The 14,250-nt window shown below is 47.4% G+C and overlaps 1 protein-coding gene across 4 annotated transcripts in view; it reads right to left on the bottom strand.

Annotated features, from left to right (window-relative positions):
* CIITA (class II major histocompatibility complex transactivator) overlaps positions 1-14,250 on the bottom strand; it is a 45,518-nt gene that overhangs the window by 10,866 nt on the left and 20,402 nt on the right. For all 4 annotated transcript variants that reach the window (XM_083474173.1, XM_083474175.1, XM_083474176.1 and 1 more), the window contains exons 8-12: positions 7,521-7,658; positions 5,706-5,774; positions 2,487-4,170; positions 2,148-2,321; positions 208-279 (exon numbers count right to left, since the gene is read on the bottom strand). In XM_083474173.1, the coding sequence (XP_083330299.1) occupies positions 208-279; positions 2,148-2,321; positions 2,487-4,170; positions 5,706-5,774; positions 7,521-7,658 (2,137 nt within the window). The remainder of the gene's footprint in view (positions 1-207; positions 280-2,147; positions 2,322-2,486; positions 4,171-5,705; positions 5,775-7,520; positions 7,659-14,250) is intronic.

Below are 14,250 nucleotides of genomic sequence, written 5' to 3'. Positions count from 1 at the left end.
CTTGCAGCTGTCAATAAATTTGTGAGCGAGTCCTTCCTCGCCTGCAAACCTTCTACCCCATTGTAAATTGATAATAATGCTACCACTGGACTTTTGGTCAGCTTTAACCCAGTGATTTCTGTTATCTCCTTAAAACCCTTTGCCACAAAAAATTGTACATATTTACACCCACCAAAAGATCCATTTTAAAAACCCTCTCTTACTTACGTGAATTCTAATTGTTTAAGCTCTGCGACAGCAGGGATGAGGCGGGCGCTACCGCCAGCTGAATCTGCCTCGCTGAACAAAACAACAAGGAGAATTTGGTTAGATATATTACCAGGGCTTAACATTTTTCAAAAAAGATGAAGATGACACAACCCCAACCCCGGAATGTATTTCTTCTAGGGTGTAAGCCATGCATCTTGAGCTGTCTCAGGAGAAATTGTAGGTATGTTGTACAGTGGTGCCTCGCAAGACGAAATTAATTTGTTCTGCGAGTTTTTTCGTCTAGCGAATTTTTTGTCTTGCGAAGCACGGTGTCGGAAAAGTTTTGGAAAAGCTTCAAAAATCACCAAAAACCTCAAAAAAAGGCTACCACACCGCGTTCTATGAGTTGCTTCTCAAAGTCAAGTCGCAGCTGTATTAACGGTGTTAAGAAAAAGGAAACAAACTTGCAAAAAACGCAAGACGTTTTCGTCTTGCAAAGCAAGCCCATAGGGAAATTCATCTTGCGAAGCAGCTCAAAAACCACAAAACCCTTTTGTCTAGTGAGTTTTTCGTCTTGCGAGGCATTCGTCTTGCGGGGCACCACTGTACTCTGCTATGGATTACATTTATTTATCACATTTATATCCTGCTTGTTTTCTCCAAAGGGAGAAAGGGAAAGGAGATTGTTAGCCGCTTTGAGACTCCTTAAAGGGAGTGAAAGGCGGGATATCAAATTCAAACTCCTCCTCCACTTCTTCTTCTTCTTCTTCTTCTTCTTCTTCTTCTTCTTCTTCTGTCTTAAGAGTCATGACCTTCTGCAAACCACCGTTCTAAATCTATACTGTCCCCCTCTTCTCGGAAAGGTCCAGGAGAAGGGGGATGCAGTCTCTACCATTCCTCCTCCAATGTCCAGTCCCTGACAGTAATATACATTTAGATACAGTGATACTGACAAAAAAAAAATGTTATAAGAAAAAACCTGCCCCCTTTCCCTTATGGGGTATCTAAGAGCCCGTATAGAGTCCTTATGTAGGTTCTCTATCTGTAGGAGTAAATAACAGAGGCCAACCAGAGAATATTGAGAAGCAAAGCAGCTAGTAAGCTTGATCTTCATTAAACTGTTGCAACAGGGTCCTCACTCACCACACGCAGGAGAGAGGAGTTACCCAGAACAAAGGTGTGCAAGCCCTTATATAGACTTTTGAAACTGCCCACCCTGTAGCTCAAGACCACCCCCCAAAACATCATACATACATCACAGAAAGAGGTGGTCCCCAGCAGAAATGTGAGTGTGTTGCTTCTCTCCTGTCTGCCAGGAGATACCTGATAATGCCTTATCTGATTGCCTTTTCTGGGTAGCCTGGCCATTCTTTTGAGATGCTAAATACCGGTACAGTTATACCTCATGTTACGTTTGCTTCATGTTATGTTCTTTCAGGTTATGTCCTGCGGCGACCCGGAAGTACTGGAAAGGGTTACTTCTGGGTTTCACCACTCGTGCATGCGCAGAAGGGCTAAATGACGTCACGCACATGCACAGAAGCAGCGAATCGCAACCCGCATGTGCGCAGACACATCGCTGCGAGTTGCACTCTTTTCATGTTGCGAACGGCCTCCGGAACGGATCCCGTTCGCAACCAGAGGTACCACTGTACTTAGTTCTTGAATCTCTTAGGCATATTGATAGTGTGCTCAGCTTAACAGATACTTGCCAGGCTGTATTTACAGGGAGGTGTAAGCCCCTACAGTCCAAAGACTTTTCCCATTTCCTTCCTCCTTGCAGAGAAATATATTGAGATCAATTTTGGAGAGTCAAAATGGCTTCAGGATTGTTCTCCTGCACCATTTCAGATACGTGGTTTATATACTTACGTATGTGCTTGCCTTGTACATTTACGAACATTTATTTTATAAATATAAGACCTTAGAATTCCTATAACAAGAACAAACCCTCCTACCTTTGCGTCATTTTCTCCTGCATGTCGACAAGAGCACAGAGGTCATCAATGTCCCTCATCGTCTTGGCTTTGAACGGAACAACAATAAACTTCTCAATGGCGGACTGCAGTTGGTCTCTTTCCTCAGCTTCCCACAACTGCCTCCAGAGCCGGATGGCATCGCTGAGGGATGCCCTGCAGAGAATCAACATGCCACACTGAGGTTGAGAGCATCTTTGCGGAAGATGGGAACCTCTAGCAATCCACCCCACAGATTTCAATGGGTTCCTGGGCCCCATGACCTGGAGCTTGGCCGTCACTGAGGTGCAACACCCACAAACATCACCACCCCAAACATACCTGAATGATGCAACATTCTTCAGAGTGACCAGCTGTCTGAATCCTTCTGAGTCAATGGCGCTCCCTCTCAAATCTAAAGCAAACTTCCTTTTGGCTTGTTTGATGACATAGTGGAGAATGTAGACATTGGGTGGGGTGAGAACAAACCCCGAGAAAGAGAGGTCACACTTGAGTTCTAAAGCCATTTGCTTCAAAAGGCAATGATCTCCCGTTTCATAGAGACAGTGGAGAAAATCAAGGAGCTTGTCCGGAGGGAAATCACGCTCCATGAGTTTCCGGACGTAGTTTGAGAAGCTTCTCTGCTTCTTGCTGGCCATTCTCTTGGTGTCCATCTCCCCCTCCTCTCTGAAAAGGACAGAGGATCTCAGTTTGCCCCCTAAAAATAGCAAGCCGGACAAAAAACAAGGTACCAAGCTCCAAGAGAAGAGAAACTTCTTGGATTTGGTGAGCAGCCGAAGGTATTTGGTGAGCGTTTTGTCCTTGATCTCTTTAGCCAGCACCAAATGTAGGGCAACCAGGAAATTTTGGACCACGAAGCTAGGGAACACGTAGCCACATTCCTCTTTCCCGCTGCTTGAGTCTTTTGGGAATGCGAGGGGGACCACCAGTCCGCAGCTGAGAGCAAACTCCTTCACTTCCGTGGATGGAAAGTTGTAGCTCATGAGTGTGTTCTGGTGGTCCTGTCCGGAAGACCAGGCCACCTGAGCTAAAGCAGCAACATCCTGGTGCTTAGGGGATGAACGCATCAGTTTTTGGAGTAGGAACTTGGCCAACAGGCCGGTAAGCGTGGAAGGCAGTTCCTTGCACCCCACTTCAGACACAGCCTCGCAAATGAACCGACACAGGTCAGGAGTGTAGCAATGGCTGAAGAGGTAAGGGCATTTCCTGATCAAAGCCACCGCCTCGCCACAGCAGGGCGATTCTTCAAAGTACTGAGCAATGTACGACTCAGCTTGCTGCATGGAGAACCCTGCCAGTTCGAGCGTCGCGTCCATCTTCGATAAATGCTGCTGCAACTTGTCCTTGGGGCGGGAGGTTAGAAGCACCGTGCAGCCGCTGAGAATCTTCTTCTGGAGGATTCTGGCCAGGATGCCTCCAATTCCCAAGGGCTCCTTGTGGGGCAGGCTGTCTACACCAGATGTTAAGCCATCCCGGTCCTTCAGTTCTTCAAAACCATCAAAAATGAGGAGGACCTTTTCTGGGTACCGCAGAACGTGCCTGTAGATGTCGTCACCACCATCTTGAGGCCCAGTGGAGAGCTCAAACAGCAGCTGCTTGAGGCTGTAGCGGTTTTCAGGGAGGAGGGCCAGCATCCGGCAATCGAATCGGAAAAGGAAGCTGTAATTGGGCAAATGTCCTCTGGACCAGTCCAGGCAGATCTTTTGGACCAGCAGGCTTTTCCCCATTCCGGCTTTCCCCAAGACGACGACGACTTTGGTTCCCAGGCTGTTCTTCCACGGCAGCTGAAAGAGCTGGCTGCTCCCCACCGCAACCTTCCCTTTCTCTCTGAGGTCGCAGGGCCTCAGGTCGGCATTTTTCCCGGCGTTCTTGCTTTCCACGAGGCACAGCGCCATGTCGCGTTCGATGTAAAGGCGGTCCAGGGCAAACTCTCGCTCCATGGGCACAAATTGGCACGTCTCCCGGAAGTGGTCTTTTAGCCTCCTGCGAAACGCGTCCACAGGGCCTAGGATTAAAAAGAAAAGAAGGTTATTTTTATCATACATGGTGTCTTTGTTAAGTTGTGGGTGAACATATCAGACGACACAGCGATTCTTCAAACAGCTCTTGTTTATTCACAGGCCAGAACAGAACTGAACTGAAGGGTTCAGCCAGCCTGCTTATATAGAGCTCCAGTACAACGTAACTGTAACAATTTTCTAAAACTATCCAATCACTGAACGTCACTTTCAAACGTCACTTATTTGCATAACTATCTACAGTATCCCCCTGCTGGCCCAGGGTGAGAACTTCAGTACATAACAGTCTTGTAGTAAGGTTAAAGCTCACTGGGAAATAATATACAAAGAAATGAAAAAGATGTTTAAAATAACCTTTGTAAAAAACAGCAACCCAGAAGCTTTTTCTTTTGGGAATTATAGGGACAGAACTACCTAAAATGCTTGGGATGCTCCAAATAAACTAATTCAGATGAACTAATTCAGAACTATTCGTATTACACCTGAATGTAGTTCCTACAATTTCTGGGTGAGCTAAATGTTCACATCACACTGTGCATGTGTGTGTTTGTTTTAATGTTTTCTTTGTCCCCTTAAGTATATGTTATACCTTAGCAGAGCAGCTTGTAAAATTCTGAAGACTGAAAAAGAAAATGCTGAGGACCAATGGAATGAATTGTGAATTGAAGAGAATTACCGTATTTTCCCGTGTATAAAACTACTTTTTTAAATTAGAAATTATGATAAAAATTAGGGCTGGTCTTATACACGGGTAGTGCAGAGCGGGGATTGGCGATTGGCTGCTGATGCTAGCTGGACGTTCTCAGCATTGATTGGGGCTGATTGGTGGCTGTGTTAAGGGCTTTTGGTGATTGGCAGCCACAGCGGCAATTGGGGAGCCCTGCAATGCGTGCGATTGTCAGCGTCTGTGGGGCAGGTGAGTGATTTTCCGCATCCCCCCCCAAAAAAGCTCAACAACTCTGGGCAATCTCCCCCCATTTTCTTAATTTTGAGTCCCCCAAAACAGGGGGCATCTTATACAAGGAGGCATGTTATACACTGAAAAATACAGCAATCCCTTTTTGGAAGGGGTGAACCGAAACTGCAATTAATTCTCTTTTTTAAATGAACTTGCAAAGCATTTTGACAACTGCATAAAAAACATCCCAAGCAGCACAAAATACTTCCAGATGGACTTTACGTGTGGAGTTTTTTAACAGGGCGCCCACCATCCTTTTGCAAGCAGCTCTTCTTTTATCTTCCTTTCATCCATTCTTTGTCATTCTTAAGGTGGGAAACCCGGCTTTCTGAAATTCTGAACGAACCAGACCAGCAACAGGAAAAACCCCTCAGTGTGGGTGCTTTTTTGCCCATCTTTTGGCCTCTAAGGTTTTGGTGGGTGTGTGGTTTTGATGTGAATAATGGAACATCTGGAGACACTCCTCAAAAACAGGGATGAGGGATCTGTGGCCACAGCTGAGCCACTCCTGCTCTCAAATTACCTGGCTTGCATTGGAACAGGTTAAAAAGCAGAGACACTCACCTAGTCGTTTGTGAGCTTGCTCTGAATGAACAGGTGGGGCTTCAGGTCCTTTGTCAGCCACAACCACATCTAGGAGACAAAGGGGAGCATATTGAAACACAGCAGGCCTGTAATCCCCCTGTAACGTCCCCCCACCGTGGGATAACCAGCCTTAAGTCTAACTTGCTTAAGCCTAATTAATGCATGAAGGGGTTAATGTCATAGAGTAAGCTGTCCTGCCAGGCTTAGCTAGGTCATTCCCCCTCACCTTGGGGACGGGACACGGGGTGGCGCTGTGGTCTAAACCACTGAGCCTCTTGGGCTTGCCGATCGGAAGGTCGGTGGTTCGAATCCCCACAACAGAATGAGTTCCCATTGCTCTGTCCCAGTTCCTGCCAACCTAGCAGTTCAAAAGCACACCAGTGCAAGTAGATAAATAGGTACCACTGCAGCGGGAAGGTAAACGGTGTTTCCTTGCTCTCTGGTTTCCGTCACAGTGTGTTAGATGTGGTTGAGTCCTGCTGGCCACATGACTTGGAAAGCTGTCTGTGGACAAACGCCGGCTCCCTCAGCCTGAAAGCGAGATGAGTGCCGCAATCCCATAGTCACCTTTGACTGGACTTAACCGTCCAGGGGTCCTTTACCTGTTTACCTTGCTGTATCTCCATCTACTTGAGAAGCTCAGTGTGTAAAGAGGTCTGAGCTGCTTGACCCTTCCAGCTCGACGATTCTATGATTGCACCTTGCACCCATGTTCGCATTGCAATAGCAAAGGATTTTAAATGCACAAGCAAAAATCTGATATGAACCACTCATTCTTTTTACTGGAATCCCATAGTCCACTGGATGCATTTTTGACTGATAAAGCAATAGGCCATGGGGGCTGTCAGCAGGGAAAGAGAACAGCTAGCCTGTGGGTTCGCACCTTGCTGGAAGAGATGAGGGTCCAACTAGCCCAGGGTGCTTTGCAAACATCCCAGTAACCAAGAGGAACTAGGGGTGCCTGCCCAAAGCTGGCCAGCAGTCCAGGGTTGACCTTAAGCTCATTCCTGGCGTGCATCATAATCTTACCTTCTAGCTTTGTCTTCTACGTTAAAAGGTAAAGGTAAAGGGACCCCTGACCATTAGGTCCAGTCGTTGCAGCGCTCATCTCGCTTTATTGGCCAAGGGAGCCGGCGTTTGTCTGCAGATAGCTTCCGGGTCATGTGGCCAGCATGACTAAGCCACTTCTGGTGAACCAGAGCAGCGCACGGAAACGTCGTTTACCTTTCTGCCAGAGCAGTACCTATTTATCTACTTGTACTTTGATGTGCTTTCAAACTGCTAGGTGGGCAGGAGCTGGGACCAAGCAACGGGAGCTCACCCTGTTGCGGGGATTCGAAACGCCGACCTTCTGATCAGCAAGTCCTAGGCTCTGTGGTTTAACCCACAGAGCCACCTGCGTCCCTTGCCTTCTACGTTACCACAGCACTAAACCTCTGGGGGGCAGCAGAGAGTGAGGAAAGCAGAGCTGATTCTCCCAGCAGGATTGCAAAGATATTCTAAGATCTCTGTGCCCGACGAATGTCTTCCAAGAGCCAAAGGGAACTTTACCTTAATCATGTCTTTGCATTTGCAAGCGGGGAGGACTTTAAATTTTATTTTTGAGATTAGGGCTGCAGCCCCAATGCAAGGTCATATAACCCTAGCCTCCCATGCAATTCTTCCAACAAGAGTCCCCCCCCCCCCAAGTCCAGAAACTGATATTGCGACCAAGAGCTGTTCTCATCCTGGGGAGAATAAGGGCAGAGAGGGGTGCAGATTATGGACAATTGCAGCAAAAATCATGACGCTTACCAGGACAGGCATTAATGATGGCACCTTCTGGTTCAGCAAGAATATTCCCGTGCTGATCGAGAGGCTTGAAGGCAAAGACTACCTGAATATCTTCCACGCCGAGTGGGCAGTAGTAAAGGTTGGGGCTTGCAAGAGGCTCTGCAAATGGGGAGAGAGGGGTTTGATCATCAACATCGGCTCAGCAACAAGCAACCGTTGCCCCTGTTGCTACAACTGCAACAGCAGGGCTCATTCTGTTTGTAACTCAAGGGTTAATTCCATTAGCGTGAAAGTCAACTAGCAACCAGGCAAACTGACAGGACCTTCTCGTGCTCTGATTTGTAGTGTTGTTCTGAGGGAGTTTCTACACACACACTCCCTGTATGTTTGATTGCATGTCTTCCTGACATTTATAACGCTGGAAGGAAGGAAGGAAGGAAGGAAGGAAGGAAGGAAGACAAGGACGCCGCTCTGTTTATTTCCACTCAAATTATACACTGATCTGTCCCATTTCCTCAACCAAGTGCTTTCAGGATTTCCTTTCCCTCTGGACTCCACCTGGGTTGTTTAAGTGACTTTGTTAACATAGGGCCTGCCTTGCAATGATCATTGACCCTCTCCATCTGTGTGATTGGGAGCTGCCCAGAACAGCAGGATGAGAGCTGCTACACTGGAGTAGCTGAGACTGCCAGCTGGGAACCATGATGTAATCTCCCTTTTATCGTGCATTTGGCAAGGAGGCCTTAAAACAAGATGCAGTCCAGCTCCTCAGCCGCAACACAGGGTTCGGAATGAAGCCCACCTTGCAGTGGGTTGGCATTGCAGTGTGGAAAGCAGAGGGTGCCAATGGGGTGACTGTGAGTGCAGTGGCTCCCCTGAAGTCTCCCTTGGGTGCTCATGAGGCCCCTGAGCTTTCCCACTCACTCGCTTACCCCCTTGGCCTTCAGGGTGGCTACCCTGAAAGTACGTAGAGCTGAAAGTTGGGAGAGTGGCACTGAACTGGAGCAAATGGCAGAACCTAAACTGCAGGTTGCTTGGAAATGCAGACTGTATATCTGCGTGCTTTCACTGCCTCAGGTGGTGCAACGGGTGAGGGCGTTTGGCTGTTAAGCAGGAGGTTGGTGGTTTGAGGCCACTGAGTGATGGTTGTGGGCTGGAGAGTTTGACCAGATGACCCTCAAGGTCCCTTCGAACCTACAATTTTTTTATTTTATTCTATTTTATTTTATTTTGACAAAGTAATAACGATAAATAAGAATAAAAATGTGCACTGCGCCTCAGAGACTGTTCCATTGTAACTACCCAACGTCCGGAAATTTCTACACCTCATGTGATGGTTTGAACCACTTTCCGTTTTAACAGTACAAATTCTACAAAGGCCCTCCATATCTCCTCAAAATCATTCCTCCTGCATATTCCCCATCTTACCTTAATGGCACATGTTAATTAATAGCTATATTCCACACCTCTTTATACCATTCTTCCATTTTATATTCTGCTTGCCCCTTCCACTTCTTAGCTTATAATAATTCATGCAGCAGCTGTCAATAAATTTATGAGCGAGGCCTTCATAGGCTTCCACCCCATCGTAAATTGATAATAATGCTACCTCTGGACTTTTGGTCAGCTTTAACCCAGTGATTTCTGTTATCTCCTTTAACACCCTTTGCCAGATAGATAGATAGATAGATAAATAAATAAATAAATAAATAAATAAATAAAATAATGTAAATATTTACACCCCCACCACATGTGAACATAATTCCCTGTTTCCTGGCATCCCCTCCACCATAACACCGAATATTCCTTGTTCATCTGATTTCACCTGACTGGTGTTAAATACCACCAACCTACAATTCTATGAGCTTCTGAGTCTAACTCTTGGTACCAACCCCAAGCTGAATGATAACATCCAGCCCCACATAGTTTCAGCAGGATTTCAATTCCTGCTTCTCTGATGCTGCCCATTGCTTTGTTTGTTTTCTTGAGCCGTTTTCGGTTATCGCGTTAACGGGCTGCTTTATTGCCTGATATTGTTTGCGGGTAGCAGACTTCGGACCCAGAGATGGGGACAAAAATCATTTACATAAACAAAAAAGCAGCTAGGCGAAAAGTAGAAGTCCACCAGACTGAAGACAAAACACTTCTAAACATCCTTGGTGCCCTGAGATACCTTACTTGAAGGTCCCAGGGTGATCTGAGGTTCTGCTTTTCCAGAGGAGCAAGCAAGGAGGCATGTGGTGTTTGTTAGCATTTAACTCCTCCCATTGCAAGGACCATCTGATTCTTGTTTTTTTTCTGTTCCGTGAGAAAGGAAGCCAGTCTGTGTGACTTCCGTCTCTGGTACTATTGTACTTTTTCTTTCTGCTCTGTCTTGTGATGAGACATGATGTCTGTATGAGGCCTGCTCCTCTCATACGTGTTTGTTATGTTCTTTAATCTGTAATTAGTAGAAATAAAGTAGGTATGCCCAGATACCTCCTCAACGGCGTCTGCGCTGCTTTTACTCTGCTATACTGGGTGCTCGGAACGTGGGTGGCGCTGTGGGTTAAACCACAGAGCCTAGGACTTGCCGATCAGAAGGTCGGCGGTGTGAATCCCTGCGATGGGGTGAGCTCCCATTGCTCGGTCCCTGCTCCTGCCCACCTAGCAGTTCGAAAGCACATCAAAGTGCAAGTAGATAAATAGTACCGCTCCAGCAGGAAGGTAAACGGCATTTCCGTGCGCTGCTCTGGTTCGCCAGAAGCGGCTTAGTCATGCTGGCCACAAGACCCGGAAGCTGTACGCTGGCTCCCTCGGCCAGTAAAGTGAGATGAGCGCCACAACCCCAGAGTCGGCCACGACTGGACCTAATGGTCAGGGGTCCTTTTACCTTTACAAGGTGTTCACAAGAGAGCAGCTGTGAGTCCCAGAACACCAGGACCCCTTCCTGGGAATGCTGCGTGGCTGTTCCAGTGCCGGAGGAGGCTGTGGGGCCTGCAAGAGTGTTCCAATACCATTCCAAAACCCCTCCCTGAGCTTAAACACTCTTAATGCCCCACCACAAAGATACAGGTGAAACTTGAAAAATTAGAATATCGTGGGGGGAAAAGGTGAAACTAATATATGAGATAGACTCATGACATGCAAAGTGAGATATGTCAAGCCTTTATTTGTTATAATTGTGATGATTATGGCGTACAGCTGATGAAAACCCCAAATTAACAATCTCAGAAAATTAGAACATTGTGAAAAGGTGCAGTAGCTATTCAATCCATAACCTGCAATGGGCTCCAGAGCCTTTAAATGGTCTCTCAGTCTGGTTCAGTAGGAAGCACAATCGTGGGGAAGGAACTTTTCCACAATATTCTAATTTTTCGAGTTTCACCTGTACACCTCCTCCCTCCAATGTTAGAGGCAGTTATTCCTCTGAAGATCAGTTACTGGAAATCACAGTTATGCTCGAGGTTCTGCTTCCAGGCTTCCCACTGGGACACCTGGTTGGCCACTGTGCAAACAGACTGTTTGGACTAGATCAGCGTTCCCCAACCTTGGGTCTCCAGCTGTTGTTGGACTACAACTCCCATCATCCCTAGCTAGCAATACCCAGGGGTCAGGGATGATGGGAATTGTAGTCCAAAAACAGCTGGAGACCCAAGGCTGGGAAACACTGGACTAGATGGTCTATGGATCCGATCCTGCACGGCTCTTTTTAGGTAGAGCTCTTAAGTGCTTTGCGAATGAACAAAACTAGTTTATGATATTTGCCTCTGCATAGCAGCTGCTGGAGAGCGTAAAGGTAAAAAGGTAAAGGACCCCTGGACGGTTAGGTCCAGTCAAAGGCAACTGTTATGTACTGAGCTTGATCCTAGAACAATAGGATCCAGAATGCAGCAGTCTGATTGGTCCACAGGAGCTACCCAATCCAGCTCCAGGTGAAGGGGAATCAGCAACCTGATTGGCCTGCAGGAGCAGCCAGTCAGGCTTCTGGAGCAGGTGAATCCGCAAGCTGATTGGCCTACAGGAGCAGCCCGGAATTAGCCAATCACACAGGGCCCATTGTGTAAATAATGTATATATAGCTAGAAGTTTTGGGGAAAGTTTCATTCATTGCTACTATAAAGAGCATGAAATTCACACTTGACTCCGTGTATATTTCAGCGGCTATGGGGTTGTTGGTGCTCATCTCGCTTTCAGGCCAAGTGTATCTGACACTGAGCTGCATTCTCTGATTCCGGAGAAGGCAGCCTCCTATGCAACCTGATCTCCTGCAGCCTTTACGCTTCTGCATCGGCCTCACTTGGATATTTGTTCTCACCATCCGGATAACACACGCTTGGGCTGGTGCCAACAGGGACCAGTTCTCCAAGCAAAGTGTCCCCCAACCCCCCACCCCTTACATGATGCTGTAACTCTAATCCCAAACTGATGCTGGAACTCCAGTTTCCAAACTCTTCCACAGGTCCGTGCACAGCTTCAGCATGCTGCGACGAAACCCGTGCCGTGCCAAAAACACCTCCATCACCTTAACGGAGACAGAAACTGCATTCAGCAATGGTCAGAATGGAGAGAAAATCTCAGTGATATCCCCAGAGATGGGAGTGCCAAGTTTTTCTTGTGCTGCTTACCTTACTTTTGAGGTGGCCAAGGGATGTCTGGGAGAGTCGTCGCCCCCCCCCCCCATTCTGCAGATAATCTCTCGGGTGGCCTGCACCCTGCAGCCTCCCTGGGTGCCCACACTTCCAGAAAGCCCTAAGACACGATCAGCGGAAAAATTATATATATATATTTTAAGTCAGCCTTTCTCAACCTGTGTGTCCCCAGATGTTGTTGAACTACAACTCCCACCACCCCTAGCTAGCAAGGCCAGAGCTCAGGGATGATGGGAGTTGTAGTCGAACAACATCTGGGGACCCACAGGTTGAGAACTGCTGATTTAAGTTAAAATGAAAGGGCCTTCCTTAAAAACAAGGTCAGTGAGTGCACTGGTCTTCGGCGCTCGGTAGTCAGCCTCCCTGGCTTCCTGTACTTCAGTTAAAGCCCAGGGGAAGAAGCGATGATGTAACTCTGCCCATGGAAATTTTATAAATCAGGAGATGAAGGCATCTAGGGAGGCTGCAGAATGCAAGAGAGATGCTTATTGCCATGAAAAATATACACACATCACCCTAAGTCAGCAGGTGTGCTGGTCCTGAGGGTTAACCGTGAGGCGAGGTCCGAATCCAGTCCGAGGTCGAGGGTGCAGTAGGGAGGCTGTCTGTCAAAGCTGAAGCTGGGTCCAAGGTAGGGAGTCGGGTGAGGTCAGGAGCTCCGGCAGAGAGGCAAGACAGGGTGCAGGCAGGAACAGGCTACCAACAACGTTGCTCCCACAACTTGGGACTGGGCTGGCTGGCTTTTATCTGCCCCGAGGCATAGGGTGGCCCCGGTCCACAGGTGACTCGCCTCTCCTGGTCTGGAGGTGAGCACTCCTCCTGCGGGAACTTAGTTCCCTCCGCCTCTCTGCCCTGAGCCTCTGCAGCTCAGGAGAGGCTGGAGGGTTACCAGACCCAGAGGCAACCCCAGCTTCCTCTGACGGGGCTGAGAGTGGAGCACCTGCAGGCAATGGGTCCTCCATCACCTCAGGAGCCAGAGCAGACTCAGCTGATGCCTGCACCTGAGGACCCAGCACAGGTGAGGACCCTTCAGGCTCAAGCCCCAGCCCCAGCTCAGCTGGTTCTAGAGGCAGGGACTCCTGTACAGGCTGGGATTTCTCAGGTTTAGCCTCCGAGTCCGAATCCCAGGCTATCACACCAGGGTTTTTGTTAAGCAGATATTTTTTTCCAGCTGCACAAATTCCCCATCAAACATCCATCAAAACCATCAAATTCCCCATCCAACACCTAGAAAAAAAGCCAGATGAACACAAAACTGTGTTTTGCTCCTTACTTACATCCTGTGTCAGTGATGATTTCTCCATAGGAATCTGTAGTTCCTATTTACTATAGAGCACCTTACCCAATATATACCCACTCAACCACTTCAATCTGCGGAACTGGAACTGTTAGAAATGCCACAAAATCTTCGTTCCACATTTGCAAGAATTTTTTTTTTTTTTTTTAGCATGGCTGCAACTGCACGATGCAACTCCCTGCCTTCTAAAAACACTTTTGTTTAGGCAAGTCTGCCCAGGCACGTAGAACGCTGACATGTGTGTTTGGTTGCCTTTTGAGCTTATTGTTGCTTTCGATTATTTTTGGCATGTCTTACGCAGTTGTGGGTTTCTTTTTTAAAATACAGTGGTACCTTGATTCTCAAACTTAATCCATTCCGGAAGTCTGTTCCAAAACCCAAGCGTTCCAAAACCTAAGTCACGCTTTCCCATAGAAAGCAATGCAAAATGGGTTCATCCGTCCCAGACTAACGAGACCATTGATCCTTAAAATGAAAGCCATAAACAATGTACTGTAGTCACACAATCAATCAAGCAGTAGCTGAACTGGGTTCCACATAGTCACCAAAAAAAGAGCCGCAAGAACAAAAATGCAAAATAAACACCAAAAATAGACAGACCTCAGAGTAACACTCAAAATGGAAATGTGGCACTCAAAACAGAAGCGTAGCACTTAAAACGGAGCATGTTCGGCTTCCAAAAAAAGTTTGCAAACTGGAACACTTACTTCCGGGTTTGCAGTGTTTGGGTTCCAAGTTGTTTGAGTACCAAGGCGTTTGAGAACCAAGATACCACTGTACAGTGGTACCTCGGGTTACAGACGCTTCAGATTACAGACGCTTC

This window comes from Podarcis liolepis (assembly GCF_965112155.1).
Source record: "Podarcis liolepis genome assembly, chromosome: 14".
Taxonomy (NCBI): Eukaryota; Metazoa; Chordata; class Lepidosauria; order Squamata; family Lacertidae; genus Podarcis; species Podarcis liolepis.
This window is presented reverse-complemented; position numbering and strand designations above follow the sequence as displayed.